General features: G+C 40.0%; 1 protein-coding gene and 1 long non-coding RNA gene across 2 annotated transcripts in view; one reads left to right on the forward strand and one right to left on the reverse strand.

Annotated features, from left to right (window-relative positions):
* The window catches only part of LOC112444463 (uncharacterized), a 37,347-nt gene that overhangs the window by 15,905 nt on the left and 1,210 nt on the right, over window positions 1-20,232 (reverse strand). The window contains exons 2-3 of the long non-coding RNA XR_003032743.2: window positions 10,007-10,101; window positions 7,356-7,609 (exon numbers count right to left, since the gene is read on the reverse strand). This is a non-coding gene — a long non-coding RNA (uncharacterized lncRNA). The remainder of the gene's footprint in view (window positions 1-7,355; window positions 7,610-10,006; window positions 10,102-20,232) is intronic.
* GSTO1 (glutathione S-transferase omega 1) lies at window positions 11,969-20,187 on the forward strand. The gene is given in 6 exon segments (NM_001075214.2): window positions 11,969-12,083; window positions 12,274-12,382; window positions 15,595-15,817; window positions 16,423-16,521; window positions 19,071-19,177; window positions 19,959-20,187. Coding segments are annotated over 6 exon segments (726 nt in total). The 5' UTR covers window positions 11,969-12,049; the 3' UTR covers window positions 20,113-20,187.

Below are 20,232 nucleotides of genomic sequence, written 5' to 3' on the forward strand. Positions count from 1 at the left end.
AAAATACAGTGCAAGGATTTAATCATTATGTTCAGGTTAACTATAGCCTTATAGTTTAATTTCTTTTATTTAATAATTTTCACATAATTCAAATATATTTGCCTCGTGCAATGTCTAGGCTGGTTTCTTACACTATTAACAGAAAGCTATGAGCAAAGTTAAGATCTCTGTTTAAAAGATTTTTGAGTGAACTAAGGCCATGAGGTCACTGTCTCATGACTTCAGTGCTGAATTAAGCACACTGCACTATGTATGTCCCTGTGTGCCTTGAAATGGCCCAAGAACCATAAAATATTCCATAAATATATGAAACATGGTAATTAGAGAAGTTATTCAAACAACTTGAAATACACTGGGCAGTTGCAATAATTCTAGCTTAATTGCATGTCTCTGTCCCTTAGGCCATATCTGGCCCTTAGCTTAATATCTTCCAGTCCTTAGAACAACTATAAAAAGTTATTTTCTCATTTGTACCTACAGTTGAACAAATGAAACTTGACTTTAAAGTCTTAGCAACAATGTGTTTAAAATCTACACAGTGAGGATGCTAATGCAGGGAGGTGTCTGCTTCCGCTTCCTTGTGTGTGAGGCTTTAGTTTCCCCTCCTTTAGCTGCTGTTCTTCACTGTGGTTCCATAGACACAACTTTTGCCTTCTCCTATGTCTGTCTTCTTTACATTCAATTCTCTATTGCTCATTCTGCATATTTTTAATGGCCCTGTTCTCTGCATTTTTACACTTTTCACTTTAACTGAACTTACTATTCCACTAAACTTTATCATTTATTGGGTTTATTTAGCATAGTCTGATCAATAAAAACAGCTTATATTTTCTGAGGATCCAGTGCAAAAATAAATATAATTTCTTGTTGGACAGGGGCTTTAATGGAATAATTTTCTATCCTTGCTAGACAGACACTTCCTCCCATAATTGAAGATTATTAATTTTATATTTTCTTTACATTTATTTTACAAAACACAAGACTTTTGAAGAAAACACACACACACACTAGCCATCCAGAGAAGAAAAACAAACACTCCTTAATTATACTACAAAATTTGATAAATTTGTTTTTGGTGTTTTCTTGTGTTTTTACTTATAAAAATACATTTTTTTGTTAATATAACTTTGCTTTTTATAGCTATAATAATCATGGATTAAATAAATAACCTACATAATAATTCATTTTAGAAATGGAACTTGGATCATATATTCCATGACTTCTATTGAGGTTTTTTTTTTGCTTGTTTACTTTGAGCATTTTATCATTAATAATTTTTCAAAAATACGAATTTTAACATTCGCATAGTACCTCTTTATGGGATCTTTAACTTATTTAACCATTCACAGATTACTGGAAATTTAGGTTGCTTCCAATCTTCTGCTATTATGACAGTGCTTTTAATTCGTTTGCACACAAATGTGTGGCCCTATTTCTGATTATTTCCTTTAAACTGAATAGTTCTTGAAGTGGATATAGAGTAGATATTTACTTATCGGGAAGCTTGTATGAATTCATATACCCACCATTAGGAAAAGAGCGCTCCCAGTTTCACTGCAGTCTGTGCTAGCAAATATGAGCTTTAAAAGAATTGTGACTTTGATAAGTAGAAAAACCTCACCTTTGTTTAAATGACACTTTATAAAATGAATATTCAAATGAAACATTTTTTATGTTTTTGGTCATTAGTAGTTTTGTGGTTTAGGTGAGTTCCTTATCCATTGTTCTAATGAGATATCTTTTTTCTTATTTCATAAATGGTCTGAAAATATTTTGCCATATTTGTCCCAAATACTTTCTTCAGTGTATTATTTGCCTTTTAACTTTTCATGGTATTTTCAATATTCATAGGAGTAAAATTTGTATATAATGAAATATCTCAATCTTTCTATTTCCACTTTTTTCCTTTGTGCAAAAAGTCCTTCTTCAACCTTAAATTATTTCAATTTTCTACCACAGTTTCATCTATTTTTCAATAGGTTTGTTGTTTATATTCTCTCTTGCTTTTGTTTGATTTATGTTTTGATACACAGTCTAACATAAAGACTTAACTTGATACTTTTGTTCTAATATTTTTCTTAACACCATTGTTTAATAATTCATATCATCTACTGTGTATGGGTATCATTCTGGGAGTGTCTTCTTCATATACTTAGCTTCATGTATTCCAGAGCCTGTCCTCACTCTTCAATTCTTTCACTGATTGACTCCTGAACCAATCCCACACCCTATATGATGACAGCACCATAATGCTAAGGAGGGCCCTCTACCTTGTCATATTCTCTTTCAAATTATCCCCATTCTCTACTTTCTGTTCTTCTAGATGAACCTTGAAATCATTCATTTATGTACTCCTGGTCTCTAAAACATTTGATAAAACTATGAATTTCTTTCTGTAAAGAATATCAGAACTACATGTATGATAACCAGACTTGCCATGCAGGAGTATGTCTCTATATGTCTAAATATTATGTCAGTGATTCTTGTAATTTTCTTCATTAGAGTCACTCCTAAATATTTAAATCTTCTAATTGCAAGGATATTTATTTTGAAACCAGCATCTTACTGAGCATTCTTTTATCAGTCCTAGAAGATTATTGTATTATCCATTATCTCTTTTCTCCTAGCTATAAGTTTTATATGTTCATATTTTGTTGCATTGACTAGAACTTCCAAGTTGATATTAAATAACAGTAGTAACACTGTATATCCTTGATGATTTAATCCTAATTTTATTATGGATTCCTTTAGAGTTTAATGATTCAACATGAATGTTGGCTACTAGTTTGAATTAACTATCAATTCCTTTGATAAGACTATACCAAGTAACCAAACTGGGAGTATTTTAAAGATGAAGAGTAGATACAGTCCATATAGAAGCATATCTCAGAGATATTATAGGTTTGGCTCCAGACCACAGGAATAAAGTAAATATTCCTATAAAGTAAATCACACAAATTTTTTGGTTTCCCAATACATATAAAAGTTATGTCTACACTATAATATAGTTTATTAAATGTGTAATAATATGTTTAAAGAAATCATTTATACAACGTAATTAAAAAAATACTTTATCTCTAAAAATAATAACCATCAGCTGAGCCTTTAGAGTCATAAGCTTTTTGCTGATGGAGGGTCTTGCCTTCTTGTTCATGGCTGTTGACTGGGGTTGGTGACTGCTAACGCTTGGGGTGGCTGTGGCAATTTATTAAAATAGGACCACAATGAAGTCTGCTTGATTTACTCACCCATTCATGAATGATTTCTCTATAGCATGCAATTCTGTTTGTCAGCATTTAGCAACAATAAAACCTCTTTCAAAACTGGAGTCAATCCTTTTAAACCCTGTCACTGCTTTGTCAACTAAGCTCATATAACGTTCTAAACCTTTTGTTACCATTTCAACAATCGTCATAGCGTTCTTGCCAGGAGTAGTTTCCTTCTCAAGAAAGCACTTCCTATGCTTAGCAATAAAAAAACAACTCTGCATCCATTCAAGTTTTATCATGAGATTGCAGCAATTCAGTCACATCTTCAGGCTAAACTTCTAGTTTTAGTTCTCTTGCTATTTCCACTACGTGTACTGTAACTTTCTCCACTAAATCTGGAACCCCTCAAAGTCATCCATCAAAGTTAGAACCAACTTCTCCCAAACCCCTGTTAATACTGATATTTTGACCTCTTCCAGTGAGTCATGAATGTTCTTAATGGCATCTACAGCAGTGAACCCTTTCCAGAGATTTCCAATCTACTTTACCCAGATCTAGTAGAAGAGTCTCCGGAGAAGGCAATGGCACCCCACTCCAGTACTCTTGCCTGGAAAATCTCATGGACGGAAGAGCCTGGTAGGCTGCAGTCCATGGGGTCGCTTAGAGTCGGACATGACTGAGAGACTTCACTTTCACTTTTCACTTTTATGCGTTGGAGAAGGAAACGGCAACCCACTCCAGTGTTCTTGCCTGGAGAATCCCAGGGACGGGGGAGCCTGGTGGGCTGCTGTCTATGGGGTCGCACAGAGTCGGACACGACTGAAGCAACTTAGCAGCAGCAGCAGCAGCAGTAGAAGAGTCACTACTTATGGCAGCTATTGTCTCACAACATACACGTCCTAAATTATAAGACTTTAAAGTTGAAATTACTCTTTGATCTATGGGCTGCAGAAAGGATGTTGTGTTAGGACATGAAAACAGCATCAATCCCATTGTACATCTCCATCAGAGCTCTTGGGTGACCAGGTGCATTGTCAATGAGCAGTATTTTGAAAGGAATCTTCTTTTCTGAGCAGTAGGTTTCAATAGTGAGCTTAAAATAGTAAACTATGCTGTCAACAGATGTGTTGTCATCCAGGCTACGTCGTTACATGTATAGAGCACAGGTGGAGATTTATTATAATTATAAAGGCCCCTGAACTTTCAGAATGTTAAATGAGCACTGGCTTCAACTTCAAGTCACGAGCTGCATTAGCCTCTAACAAGAGAGTCAGTCTGTCCTTTGAAGCTTTGAAGCCAGGAATTGACTTTTCCTATCTAGCTAGGAAAGTCCTAGATGATGTCTTCTTCCAATATAAGGCTGTTTTGTTTACACTGAAAATCTTTTTAGTGTAGCCACTTAGTTAGATCTTATGGATAACTTGCTGAAGCTTCTACATCAGCACTTCTTGCTTCACCTTGTACTTTTATGGTAGGGAGATAGCATCTTTCTTTGAACCTCTTGAGCCAACCTCTGGTAGCTTCAAACTTCTCTTTTGCAACTTCTTCACCTCTCTCAGCCTTCATAGAATTAAAGACAGTTAGGGACTTGCTCTGTATCGGGTTTTGGCTTAAGGGAATGTTAAGGCTGGTCTGATCTTCTATCCAGAAGAAATATAAAGTTTCTCTATATTAGCAATGTAGGCTTCCCTGGTGGCTCAGATGGTAAAGAGTCTGCCTGCAAAGTGGGAGATCCTGGTTTGATCCTTGGGTCAGGAAGTTCCGCTGGAGAAGGAAATGGCAACCCACTCAAGTATTCTTGCCTGGAGAATCCCATGGATGGAGGAGCCTGGCAGACTCCTGGGGTCGCAAAGAGTTGGACACGACTGAGCGACTGCACTTACTTACTTATATCAGCAACCAGACCTTTTCACTTTCGTATCATTTGTGTGTTCACTGGAGTAACACTTTGAATTTCTTTCAAGAATTTTTCTTTTGCGTTGATTCCTGCCTAACTATTTGGTATAAGAGGCCTAGCTTCCAGTCTGTCTCAGCTTTTGACATGCCTTCCTCACTAAGCTTAATTACTTCTAGCTTTTGATTTAAAGTGAGAGATATGCAACTCTTCCTTTGACTTGAACACTTAGAGGCCACTGTCATGTTATTAATGGGCCTAATTTCAACATTGTTGGGTCCCAAGGAATAGGGAGACATGAAGAAAGAGAGACAGGATAATGGTTGTTTGATGGAACAGTCAGAACATACAAAAAATTTAGAGATTAAGTTTTCCCTCTTATATGAGTATAGTTCATTGCCTCCAAAAATGAATACAATGGTAACATCAAATATCACTCATCACCATAACAAATATAATAATAAAAAGTTTGAAATATTATAAGAATTACCAAATGGGACAGAATCACGAATTGAGCAAACGATGCCAACAGATTTGCTCAGTGCAGGGTTGCCACAAAAAAATAAAAAATGCAATATTTGCAAACAATAAAACAAGGTATGCCTGTAGACATACCTTGTATTGCTACAGGGAGGAAGCCAATTCTGACTCCATGTTGGAAACTGTCTCTCTGACTTGCTTTTTCATTGCTTTTATTATTATTATCATACTTAGTGGTGTGCCTGGAGGACCCTGCTCCTCTGCTTGACTGTAAACTAAAGTGCCTTTGTTCAGCACATGGAGAGAAACTTTGTCCCTACCCACCTGTGAAAGGAGAGATTAACACACCCCTTCCAAAGGCAGGCCATTCCCTTGGAGATGTTTTGCAAGACTGAACACCCTTTCAACTTTACTTCCCCACTGCATCACCCTCTCTATTCTGCCTTTTGACTTTAGTTCCTCATTGCTTCTTTCTCTCTGATCTATAAAAGAGTCTGGCATCCAGACCCCAATAAGATGGTTATTGTGAGGCTCTAGCCTGCCATCTTCTCTGTCAGTTGGCTTTCTGATCAAAGTCTCTTCCTTCCCTCTGCACAACTGAGTGACTGAACAACAACAACAGTGATTGACGTATTACATAAGTGACATATTATACATGTAATTTATGTGTTAACATATATGTTAATTATACATAACATATAAGGTTATATGTTATATATAATTTCAATTTTTTCAGCACAGTCTTGACAGTAGATACCATTATCTTTATCATAGAAAAGGAAATTGAGGCTCAGAGACTTATCTTTAGAAGTTATACACATCTCTTCAGCCAGATTTTCAATAAATCATCAGGAAAGTGTCACGCAAGTGTATGTTCCTCGGTTCTTTGTCTCATCACAACAAAGATTTGGAGCAACGGACATTAAAGCCCTCGGCACATCACAGCTCTCGGGTCTTGGACAAACCGTGTTACAGCTCTTAGGCAAATCAGTGTTACAGCTCCATTTTATTTATAAGATAGCAGGAGAATCCAAGACTCGAAGAGAAGAGAGTGGAGGAGTGCATGGGGAAGGAGAAAGAGAGAGAGAGAAAGAGAGAGAGTGCGCGCACGCGAGAGAGAGAGAGAGAGAGAGAGAGAGAGAGAGAGAGAGAGAGAGTCCGAGAGAAAGCGCTTTGGCTCCTCCTTTTATATGTTTTTTTTCCTCCACCTGGGCCTGCCCTATGCAAATTGGGCTTAGCCAGGAGTGCTGTTTGTTCTGTTTGTTCTGCCTGAAGTCTTCTCTCTGGTCCTCGGACCTTCCTTGTCTTTTAGCCACTGCCATTTTGGACTCCTTTTCCCTATTCTACCTACCTAACAAAAGGGAAAAAAAAAAAACTGTTCTAAAAAAGGGTTTTAAACAGCAGTTAGTGCTCTAGTAGTGTTCTAGTCCAGTGCTTCTCAAGTTTAAAGTGCATATGAATTAACCGGGGAAATATTGTTAAAATGCAGATTCTGATGCATAGGTCTGTGATGGGAGCAGAGTTTCAGCCATCCTAGGTGATGCAATGTTGACTGTAAGCAGACCACACTTTGAGTAGCAAGGCTCTAGCCTACTTAATTAAATCCTATGTGATCAGCCTGATTTGGTCCTTAAAAATGCTTATTACAAAAAAAAAAAAAAAACCCAACCAGTCAAAAAAACCCCCAAACCCTACATTTATAAGAACTAGATTTGGTCACATCTTTAATACAATCCTTTGGTCATGGTAAAGGAAAGAGTTTTGCAAGATACCTTTTAATTTGATCTTTCTGGTCATTTCAGAGGAAGTTGTATATGTAGATGAGGGAACAGAGCTGCTGGTCAGAAAAACCACAACTTCATAAGGAACACTAGTTGCCAGGATGCCCACAGTTCCATTCATACACTGGAGTACAGTCTTTTTCTTGATTTCAATACTAATAAGTACTATGAAATTCCCACAAGGGTGGCAAATGGTGCTGTTCTTGACAAAATGAACATTCTTCTTGGGGAATACTTGCACCTCCCTAGGAAAAGATACAATCGCCATCAATAAAATACATTTTAAATACTTTTCATTTTTTTTTTTTTTTTTAAATAATGCAAGTGTCAGGCGAGTGTATGCTCCTCGGTTCTGTCTCGTCACAAAGATTTGGAGTGATGGACATTAAAGCCCTTGGTGCGTCACAGCTCTCGGGTCTTGCACAGACCGTGTTATAGCTCTTAGACAAATCAGTGTTACAGCTCTGTTTTATTTAGAAGTTAGCAGGAGAATCCATCCTCAAAACGTGAGGGCATACCAAGATAAACAGCACACCCACGCTGGGGAGAGACAGAGAAAGTGCTTTGGCTCCTCCTTTGATATGTTTTTTCCTCCCCCTGGGCCTGCCTTACGCAAATTGGGCTTAGCCAGGAGTGCTGTTTGTTCTACCTGAGGTCTTCACTCCGGTCCTCCGACCTTCCTTTGTTCTATTTTCACAGGTTTTTCCCTTCCTCGTATTTTAGCCACTGCCATTTTGAACTCCTTTCCCCTAGTCTAACTACCTAACACAAGCAATAGATCATTAACATCTTTGAAACTCATCTATTCCCTTTTCACCCCATTTCTGCCCAAAACAATCTCTCAGATAAAAGAACACACGAGGTTGCTGTGTGTTCTGAACTGGACAGTTACAGTCCAGGCACTATAGAAACTTAAATGCAGACTGAAAATTCTCTAGGTCTCAAAAGCCTTCTTCAGAGAGCTTTTCCAGTGAAGCACAATCTCTGTTCAAACCTAAGAAAATTTTGGAAGGATTTCTGAAGTCCTGTATACATGGAAAAGAAAATGTGAAAACGACAGAGAAAAGAGCTTAATTCTCAAAGAAAACAGGGTGCATTCTGGGTCTTACCTTTAAAATTAGTTTTAATTTTAAAAATAAACTTTAAAAAGCAACTTCGAATACGACAGCCTGCTTTATGGTTGTAAGCCCAGTAGGAAATTTTGCTTCTTTACAAAAAAGGAGCGTGTGTAGCCATATTTTAGATTTAAAACTTAGAGATAAATGCAGAAAGTAAAAGGAATAATCATAGGACATGGATGAAAAAGGTGAGAACACAAAGGGAATATATTTTAAAGTAAGGAGTTCGTGATGAGTGTAAGCTAGAGAAATGAGAGTCTGAGAGGAGGGGGGAGTCTACCTCTATTTAAATGTTAAAGATAAGCTTAAAGATGGTGGAGAGGACAAGAGAAGGACACTGGTTTGGAGATAAACTTCAAGGGAATAGTACAATCAGGACCCGTGGTGGATGCTGTTTGGAATACAAGTAACACTCTAGAATGTGGAAGGAAAGCAATGCCAACTTACACCTGTGCAGCGTTTTATGTTTTTCACATGCACTGTAAGTGCAAACAAATCCAGAGTCAGTGGATAGGAGACAGAAGGGACTGATGGCCCTAAGTACGGGGAAAATCACCAAAGGCGGGAAAGAGCTGTTATTAAAGTGAATAACACTGAATAACTGGACGCGCTGGGGATGGGAGCGGGGAGGGGCGGGAGAAAAGTTACAGAGAAAGGAAGTGTGCAGGAAGGCATTGGGGGTTGACCGGGAAGAGGTGGAGGGAAGGGAGAGGATGTAGTCTGAGAGAAGAATTTTCTCAAGACCAAACTGTGAGCAGCGAGGCCGGGGATGCCGCACTTCAAAGACGTAACGCTGTAGGCCTCTCTCCAAGCCTTGCCCCAAGGGCCCGGTGTCTCTCACCCCGGCCAGGGGCCGTGAGTCTAACTGTTACTCTGAGGCCCGGGACTGCCCCCAGCTTGCAGACGGGAAGCCTTCACTGTTTAGGTTCCCATGCCCCCTGCGCCCATTGGTTCCGCCCTCTCGGCTGCTCCCCCTCGAACCAAGCCGATTGGTGGCAGCGCTGAGCTGTCTCAACCAACGGGAGAGCGGCGAGTGAAGGAGGGGGGCGGGCCTCCAGTGGGTTGTGCAGTGGCCCAGGCTAGGGCAAATAGTTACGTTAGTAGATAACGACAGTCGACTTTAACGTTGAGTGCTGACCGTCCAAGCGCCGGTGCAGGCATAATTTCATTCACTATTCAAATCCCCAATTAGCCCCGTTTTACAGAAAAAGAAAGGGAGGATAAGACAATTTCCCCAAGATTACAAAGCTGAGTAATTTACAAATTACAAAGCTAATTTAAAAGACTTTAAAGCCAAGTCTGATATGCAAAACTTTCAATTAATGTACACTTTGTGGTGTACCCTCGGCTATTTCAAGGACAGCTTCTGGAAGTAACTGATAAGACAGGTTAGCAATTTGCCTTACTTCTGACCTTCCCTCTCAGACCGTTACTTGCCCTCTCTTCCCTTCTTTCTTCCCTCTCCTCCAATCCTCCCCTCTTCCCTTCTTTAGGGCTCTCCTTCCTGTCTTGCCAAATTCTTACCTTCATTCCGTTGAGAAATGTTGATTGAGTTTCTCCTGTGCATTCTGCTAGTCAGTTGGAACTGTAGAGGGAAGTACTCAATAAACCAATCTATTCTAGGAATAGAAAAGAGGTTTTTAAAAAGCCATACTGAGGATGAAAGGCTGGGAGACAGACTCAAGAAGCAGTTGAATTGTGTTCCACCAGACAACCAACCCTGCTCACACCTTGATCTGGGACATCTAGCCTCCAGAATTATGAGAATAAATTTCTGGTGTTTAAGTCACTCAGTTTGGGGTATTTTGATAATGGCAGCCCCAGCAAACTAAGACAGGCATGGAATCATAATCAAACTCAGGCAGGAAGGCTCCAAGATGGATGTGTTTATTAATTACCACAGTCTGCTGCTCCAGTAATAGAGCTAATAAAAAATAAAAACACACCATGCCTCTCCCTTCCCAAATAAATGGAACAGTTCAGTTCATTTCAGTCGCTTAGTTGGGTCCGACTCTTTGCGACCCCATGGACTACAGCACGCCAGGCCTCCCTGTCCATCCCCAAATCCCTAAGTTTGCTCAAACTCGGTCCATCAAGTTGGTGATGCCATCCAACCATCTCATCCTCTGTCGTCCCCTTCTCCTCCTGCCTTCAATCTTTCCCAGCATCAGGGTCTTTTCCAATGAGTCTGTTTTTTGCATCAGGTGGCCAAAGTATCGGAGTTTCAACTTCAGCATCAGTCCTTCCAATGAATATTCAGGACTGATTTCTTTTAGGATTGACTGGTTGGATCTCCTGGCGTCCAAGGGACTCTTAAGAGTCTTCTCTAATACCACAGTTTAAAAGCATCAATTCTTCGGCGCTCAGCTTTTTTTATAATAATAAATAAATGGCACAGTAGTCAAATAAAACACTGACTACTCTTTTCCAAAGAGAGTAGGAAATAGCAATCCACTCCAGCATTCTTGCCTGAAAAATTCCATGAACAGAGGAGCTTGGCAGGCTACAGTCCATGGGGTCACAAAGAGTCAGACACGACTGAGCGATTGAGCATGTACTCTTTTCCAGTATCTGTATTATGTGCTCTGGAAGCCCCTCTTTCCTAATTAAGAGGGGCTGAATGAGTGGATGACCTGGCCAGACAATTTTCATAGACCTATAGACTAAATCCACTAACCTACTTGACTTTGAGCATGTACGCCTTCTAGAGCTTCAAAATCCCCATAGTTAGTAGATTTTTGAAAGCAGCATTATCCTTCAGATACTAGTAATATCCAAATTTGTACTGTTTCCTTTGGGTTAAAATTAAAAGGATGTGTCCTAAGAGTAACAGTAGGGACAGCAACCCTCCCAGTAGTCATATTAAGTTAGTCCAGACAGAAAAAGGGAAAAGGCTCTCCAGGTGGCTCCACGACTGGCCCTGGGCTATGGAAAGGAACCTTGGGAGAGCATGTTCTGGAATCTTGAGCAAGCACTGGAGCCCAGGCCACAGGCCCTTAAGTATTGGAAACCTTGGGGTAGGAAGAGCTGCAACTAAGTCAGAGCCACGTGACTGCGGCCAGAGCTCGCCTTCCGCCGCCAGGGCGCCTGGCGTGGGAGGTCAGGGTCTGGGTGGAGCGTGGATCCACTCACTTACAAAGTGAAGGCCACCATCCTTCGGGGTCAGGAAAAGGCTCTGAGGATTTTGAGCGTCATTTGTGCATCTCGATATGTCAGCACCTCTTGGCCAGCACGATGAACTCTGGCACAGTCGCCACCTGAGATGTTTTAATTAAGACTTAACCCCCACCAAACCCGGAAGGCCGGCGCTGCCTCAGGGCTTACGGGGTGGCGTCCGGCCGTGATCACCCACCAGGCGAGCGGGCTGCGGCGTGTTCCTTCTTGCAGAGGGTGGGGAATGCGGCAGAGTGCGGGGCAGGGCCGCCCCGGAGGGCTTCTGCGCGCGGGTTTGGTTTACTTCTGATAGGAAGGGAGGGAGGGAAAGAGGGAAGGCGGGGCGATCGACTTTTTAATTGGCCTGCAAACCCTTACGAACCCCGGTGCCAGCTTTATCTGTGCGGCGGCGAGATGTCCGGAGGATCAGCTAGGAGCCTGGGCAAGGGTGAGACCTGCCGACCGTGATCCGACGCGTGCTGGGGGGAGGGTGGGGGGGTGGGGGAGGGTGGGGGCGGTGGGGTGGTTCTGCTCCGGAGCCGAGCGGCCTAGGAGACTTCACATTCGCGGGAAACCAGCCGGATGCTGGATGTCCCCACTGCGGTCCAGGCTGTAACCGCGTCCGCTTCTCTCCGCAGGAAGCGCCCCCCCGGGGCCCGTCCCCGAGGGCCTGATCCGTGTCTACAGCATGAGGTTCTGCCCGTATGCCCAGAGGACTCGCCTGGTCCTGACGGCCAAGGGTATCCGGTGAGGACCGAGGCAGGGGCCACTCCCAGCCTGCCCGGAACCAGGGGCTTGGGGAGGCTTGGGCAGCCCGTGGGCGGGGTATGAGAATCTCTGATAGGGTCCCCACAGCTTTCTTTACTGCCAAATACACTATTCTCAGCCTTCTGCGGGGTGATAAAGGCCTAGTGGTAAAGAACTCGCCTGCCAGTGCAGGAGACAATGAGACTCGAGTTGGATCCCTGGGTTGGGAGGATCCCCTGGAGGCGGGCATGACAACCCACTCCAGTATTCTTGCCTGGAGAATCCCATGGACAGAGGAGCCTGGCGGGCTACAGTCCATGGGGTTGCAAAGAGTCATACAGGACTGAAGCGACTTATTGCATGCGTAGAAAGCTATGAACTCTGTTCCCCTGGTGGGGAGTGGAAGGAATGCCATAGACCACTGCACCAGTTGAGGACATCTCGTTTAGATTAACCTAACCGTTTTATGGGTCAGCAAAGCTGGGGCTCCAGTAAAGTTGGTGGTATGCAGAGATCACTGGAATGGGAATCACAGGCAACGGCTCTTTTAGCTCTGGCACATCCCTAAATCCTTCTGTACTGCCTTCTCCTTCATCCCATTTCATTCACATCCTATTTATCTATATATTGTTTGCATTTATTCTGAGGATATAGCCCTTTCCTGAACAGTGGGTAATTTACCCTACTACAGAGTCCAGACCTTGACTATCCTACTGGTAGAGTGCTGAATTAACTATATGGTGCATTTTCTTATAGCTTGAGTTTTTGAATAAAATAAAGTGTCTCTGTCTTAAGATTCAGATTTTGGGGAAGCCCCACAGAAACTAGTTATCTACAGGAAATATCCAAGTCATTGACTTTTCTCTGACTTGAACAGCCATTGGAACTGCCTCTCTTCCAGTGACCTTTGGGATCTGTTGAACAGACATCAAATACCTGTGATGTGGGAGTTTAAAACATAGCCCCCATTCCAAAGAAACTTTTCATCTATATGCTTAGAGTTTTAAAATTAACTTTAGCCTGCTAGAGGGAGAATTAAGCAGGCAATACTTTTCCCTAAAAAAAGTAAGCTATATATTCTAAAGAAAAAAAAACAAATTATTTTTGGATTAATCACTTCAGTAACTCTTGTGTCTTTAGATGAAACTGATTCTAAATACATAGCAAAATATTTAACGTTTAGTAACATTTATCAATACATAGCAGATATCCAATTCAATTGGATTGAAAAATGACATATCTTGTGCTCATACAACTGAAAAGTTCAGGATCAAGACAGCTGAATTTGGAGGCACAGAGTTCTGGGTTAGTGCCCCTCTGGAACTCTAGATTGAAAACTTTATCTTTCTGGGACAGTTTTCCAAAGGAAAATTAAAGTGATCTTATCATAAAAGTGCACGTATGGAGAGTGAAGGGTGGTAACTGTTGCCGAACAGTGCAAACAACAGAGGAGCCTGGTGGACCACAGTCCATGGGCTTGCAAAGAGTCGGACATGACTGAGCAACTGACATACTATGTTCATGGGTTAGTTTTAAGTCCCAGGAGACTTTGATTAGAGAGGTGGTAGACTTTACCATATGACAGAATCTACTAAAGCACGGTTTTCTCTCATCTTCCAACTTGTTGCAGCAGGTATGTCGCCCTGTTGGCTCATCATTACCAAGATACCAAAATGCATATGTGTTCTGAGAGCCTTATTACAAAAGCCCAGGATTTACCCTTTCTTTTCACAGTATGAAATTGCAGAAATCTTGATTGGCAGGGAGCCTCATTGTTCTTACAGTGGCTTGTGTCTGAGTATACAGTAATCTGTCAGCAGACGAACCCTGTAATACATACACACAGATGCCAGTATTCAATCTGGCTATTCCTTTGTTTCCATGGTGGAGAGGGTGGGGTTGTGTATTTAATGGTACCTCAAGCTAAATACTATTGTAGCTTCTGAGGTGGATGGGGAGAAAGGAAACAAAAGATGTTAGGGTATATTATTTCTGAGTAACTAATCTGTTCTATTGAACACTCATCCAGCTTTGAAATGATATGGATCTGGCTGTAGCAATTATATGAAACTTCCCTTCCGCTTATTTCCCCTAAAATCTCTCAGACAAGAGAGAAGTTAGATCTAAAAACAATCTTAGTATAGTCTGGACTTCACCTGTTTCTTCTTTATGGGTTTACTTAGTGTGTTTACCCATGTGGCAGTTTTAAAAAATATCAATGCATGGAGATTTAATCTGGGAGCTTATTTTGTGGTTGAATTTTTTGGATTCTCTAATATTCTTATAAAAAATGACTAGCTTTCTATTCAAATTAGCAAAAGGAATTTATCATATTGATTCTATATAGCGGGTGTGGACAAACTCAATTAGTAGGCTGATTTATTTTTGCAATTAAGATACATCTTAGTCCCAAATGGAATATCTAATTGACAGTCTTGAAGCATTTCCACTTATTTATTCAACCAGTGTGTACTGAGTACCAATCTGAAAATGTTTATATATTTTTTCATAGCATATAAATCTGTTTAAAACTTTGCTGACTTACATGTTTGTTTATGAATATGACCAAGACACACAAGATCACTGCTTTACTGGAGCTTATATTGTAGGGAGGTGACATAACAAACATGTAATTAAGTGAGCAAAGTAATTTGTTATGTATCATCAGTACAATGGAGAAAGTAATTCAAGAAATATTGAAAAAGGTAATTGTGGCCAGATCATAATGACCAAACCGGAAGTCATAGGAAACATGTGACAGGTAAGCAGGGGCCAGATCACATGGCATGGGAAGAGGTTTAGAGTTTATCCTCACTGCAGTGAGGAGCACTTGAGGGCTGTAAGCAAGCAGGAGGTGGCCTCCTCCAATTTACTTTTGTAAATGGATGTGGAGAATGAACTATAGGGAGGTCACAGGGGAAGCACAGGGGCCAGTGGGACTGCTATAGAGATTCAGGAGGCAGGTGATGTCTTGAACGAGGTGGCAAGTGTTAAAGCTGAGAAGCAGATGAAGTCAGACTGAATTGACGGTCTAGCTGACAGGTCTTGCTGATCCAGGTGATTTGAGGAAGAGGGGGCAGGGGGAAGGAATAAAGGCCACGCTGACTCCCAAATTGGGGTCTGATCAGCTCAGTGGGTGATGGGACCAATGACATTTTATTCAGGAATACAAGAAAAATGTTACTGTCTTCACTGTCTTCTGTGTTTTTCAGGCATGAAGTCATCAACATCAACCTGAAAAATAAGCCTGAGTGGTTCTTCAAGAAGAATCCCTCAGGCCTGGTGCCGGTTCTGGAAACCAGTCAGGGTCAATTGATCTGTGAATCTGCCATCACTTGTGAGTACCTGGATGAAGCATATCCAGGGAAGAAGCTGTTGCCAGGCGACCCCTATGAGAAAGCTTGCCAAAAGATGGTCTTGGAGTCCTTTTCTAAGGTGCGTGTTTAAGAAATTTCAGCTCCTATTGAAAATATCTTTGTTTTTAAAGCTGAATCAGTGCTGTCACTCTAGGTTCAGTGATTTGGGAGGGAAAGACAAACAGGATTATGCTCTTGCCAGCTCTGACATGTCCAATGAGCTCTTTCATAATCTGGACCCTGTTTACTTTTCAAAGTTACATCTCTTCACTGTTCTCCTAATACTTTATATTCATGTCATGCTGAATATTTTTATTTTTCCCAAACTTGCCACCTTCTTCTCTATTCTTGCTAAAAGACTCTTTCTCCTTCTCACTTTGCCAAATTGTCTTCAAGTCTCTTTCATGTACAGTACATGCCATTCAGTGTCCTTTTAAGATATATTTGATTCAGACTCACCAAAATGGCTTATTTGCAGCTTATAAAATCCTGAACAGTATAGCATCTTTGGTAACAAAACTGTTTCTAGGATCAGTATATAACCTCTGTGAAGAGGAACTCGTGCACATATCAAGTGTATAGAATACCCTGACACGGACTGTGAGGGTTCTATCCTGCCTTTATGTGACAGGGTCAGTATGGTTAGCCTCACACTGATAAACTAAGACATTATTCTCTGTCTAGGTACCACCTTTGATATTGAAGATTCTTAGAACACAAAATAAGGAAGACTGCTCTGGCCTAAAAGAAGAATTGCATAAAGAAATCACCAAGCTAGAGGAGGTAATCAATCCCTTCTCCTTGATTCTTATTGGATTAAGTGATATATTATACCCACACTCATTTCTCCTCTTTTCTTCATACTCCCATCTCCAAAATGAGTTTAAGGTACTTAGAAATAGCATCAAATAGGAAATTTTCATTTACAACAGATAGCAGCTGTAAGCTGCTGTATTTAAGATACAAACCAAAATACCTAAAAATGTTTTGTCATGGGCCTGCTTTTAAAACTTTTTATTGCACTGACACAAAATATTAAGGAAAAATTTCAACCAAATTTCCACAGCTTTACACCTGTTTATGTTTTTCCATGCTTGTTTTCAATCCTTGAACATATATTTAAAACGTTAACTATAATCAGAACATAAGTCATTGTGGTTTTTTCCACTTATGTTATATAATAAACTTTATGGAAATAAAATTATTTTATACATTAAAACTTAAAATTATATAAAAATGTTTATTATATAATGAACATTTCCCACAAGAGTCTGCCATTAGACACGCTTGGGGAAACCCAGGTGTGTTTTTTCCTCCTTTGTGGGAGAGATGCTATTTGGACCTTTATATGGAATTCTCTTCCATTCACAGTCAGCCTTAGGTTTTTACTGAGGGAAGACACAGTTCTTGTCTCATATGGAAATGCATCCTAACCTTTTATCAGTAAGTTTGAAGTTTACTGTAAAGTGAGTGAAGTCACTCAGTTGTGTCCAACTCTTTGTGACCCCATGGACTATAAACCACCAAACTCCTCTGTCCATGGGATTTTCCAGGCAAGAATACTGGAGTGGGTTGCCATTTACTGTAGATTTTTTCAAAGCTTTTTTTCCCATTAAGAAAGTTCTATTACTAGTTTGCGAATATTTTTTAAAAAGTCATGAAAGTGTTGGATTTTATTGAGTGTTTTGTCTTCATCTATTACATCTGCTGAAATGTTCACTGAATATGTTCCCTTTAATCTGGTGAATAGTTATGGTAGCACTGACAGATTTTTCTGGTGTTGAACCATGCCAGTATTACTGTGTAAAACCCACTTGCTTTCAATGGATTTTCATATATATTTTAAAACTAGTTGATATTTGATTATTGCACATTTGTTCATAAAAGAGACTACTTTGTTCTTATCATATCTTTGTGTTTTTTTTGTTGTTGTTGTGGTTGTTTGTTATTTTGGCCATGCCAGGAGGCCCCGGGCAATGAAAGCACAGAGTCCTAACCACTGGACCCCCAGGGAATTCACTAGTTGGTTTTTCGTATCAGGGATTTTCTCAACTCATAAAATGAGTCCCATTACTTTCTTTGGTTTTCTAAGTTCTGAAACCATTTGATAGGGTTTGGCAATTTGTGTAAAACATTTGAGTCCGGTGTATTTTATAGGGGTAGAGTTTTTATCAGTAGTTCAGTTTCCTTAATGTTAATTGATTTTTAGGATTTTTGTATTCCAGTTTTGTAATTGGATTGTAATGAATTGTAATTCATTTGTAATGAATCAGTTTTGTAATTTATATTTTTCTTTAAAGTTACATATTTCATATTCTCATATATACAGAAAGAGAATCATGTTTCCTGATTTAAAAAAATCTCTATGTACAACTACAACTCACTCTTGAACAAGGTAGAGGTTTAAGGTGCCAAGTCCCCAAGCAGTAGAAAATCCACATACTACCTACTAAATTTGGGGTTAGTTGGGGGACATATAATTTTCTTCCCATCTAATTTCAGACTCCAGGTTAAGGACTCATGCGGTAAAAGTAAGTGGTACTATTTCCATGTTTCAGGCTGCTGAGAGAGTATTTCCTTCTGACTGAAACTATCATACTTAATTTAACTTATGCATAATATAATTACCAGGCCCTACAATTTAAGGACAGACCTAGACAATATTGGTTCATTGTACAATTCTGAGTGCCTAGTAACTACAAGGCACTCTGCTCAACAGTATGGGAGGTAGAAAGTGAGAGGCAGTCCATACTGTTTAGATAATTGGTTTGATAGTAGACCAAAAATAAATACTCAGGTAGATATAATCTATCTACAATGTAGGATGTTATAAGGGCCCTGAGAAAAATCATGGATGTTTTATAAAATGCTTTGGTGTTTATTAGCCAGATAATATTCTCAATCTTCTGTTTGCAAAACCATAATATTAATTCACCTCCTTAAATTTCAGATATATACTTTGTACTTGGTTTTCAAAGAATTTTACATGGCATTGTTTAATAGTTAATCTAGTTGTGTCCAGTTTATTTTCAGTAAAGTTTTTATTGACGTATCGTATGCAGAGACTTACCCAAAGCGTAAGAGTACAGCTTGAATTTACAAAGTGAACGTTAGTAAATATTAGTTTTGGATGATTTCTGTACTTTGTACAAATGGAATCATATAATATACATTTTGGGGTCTGACTTCTTTCATACAAGGTCAAGTTTCTGAGGTTGTGTGTGTTGTGTATAGTTCATTCCTATTCTTTGTAGTGTTCCAGCATATGACTACTGCACAGTTTATCCATTTTAGTCCTGATGGACAGTATTCTTATGCTGTTTAATATTCAGGTTCTGACTGATAAGAAGACAACCTTCTTTGGTGGCAATTCTCTTTCTATGATTGATTACCTCATCTGGCCCTGGTTTGAACGTCTGGAAGCTCTGGAGTTGAATGAGTAAGACACTTGAATATTTTTTGCATAATTTAGGACAGTGATAACCAGAATAATATATACTAACCTTTCAAATAGACAAAAATTAATGTATCTCATTCAACTGACATGAATGGGAACAAGCAGACAGGAGGAGACTTGGACTTTCCAGAGCATGTCCTATACCTACACCCTCCATTTTCTCCCATCTCTGGGCTGGGCAGGGGTGGGGAATTCTGTAACAGGTAGTAAAATGTTTGAAAAGTGATTTACTTCTCCCCTCCTGGTTAAAAACCCATAAGGATGCACATTTTCGTAAGGACATCAGGCAGGATTGTGTGACCAATGCCACCTTCCATTTACCAGCAAGAGTCCCACACTGTTTCCCAAACTCCATGTTTTGAAGTTTAGCAGCCACCTTGGCTTACTCCCATTTCCTAGAGCTTAGAACTGCTCAGTTGCTATTAGTCATGGTCTGACCACAGAGTAATAAATATGTCATGTTCTTGATTGTCTTTCACATTCTCATTTTAAAAAAAATCAGTCTCTTAGTTTGGACAAGTTCTCAGGTTAACTGAGCAAGTCACTTCACTCTAGTCTTAGATTCCTCTTCCACAAAACAAGGACCTCTACAATATCTTCCAAATCTCATATTTTATGATTATGCACATCTTAAAGAAGTATTTCTAAAGAATGCTTTGAAAAGATTAGAGGAAAATGATATGAAACTGTAGAGTTATAGGAGCCTTTGCAATGCCTTCCTACTTAGCCTAGTTCATCCCTTCATTATTTCCATCTCCCACAGGTGTGTAGACCACGCTCCAACTCTTAAGCTGTGGATGGCAGCCATGAAGAAGGATCCCACAGTATCATCTCTCCTCACTGACGTGAAGACCTTTCAAGGTTTCTTCAACCTCTACTTGCAGAACAGCCCTGAGGCTTATGACTATGGACTCTGATGGGGACGAGTCAGCAATGAAGACATAGCTGATACTTTCCTTCACTAATATGAATAATACCATGGTTTTATTTTACCACGTGCTCTCATGTCTTACTGAATCACCTCTGATTTGACACCA

This window comes from Bos taurus, chromosome 26 (assembly GCF_002263795.3).
Source record: "Bos taurus isolate L1 Dominette 01449 registration number 42190680 breed Hereford chromosome 26, ARS-UCD2.0, whole genome shotgun sequence".
NCBI classification, from domain to species: Eukaryota; Metazoa; Chordata; class Mammalia; order Artiodactyla; family Bovidae; genus Bos; species Bos taurus.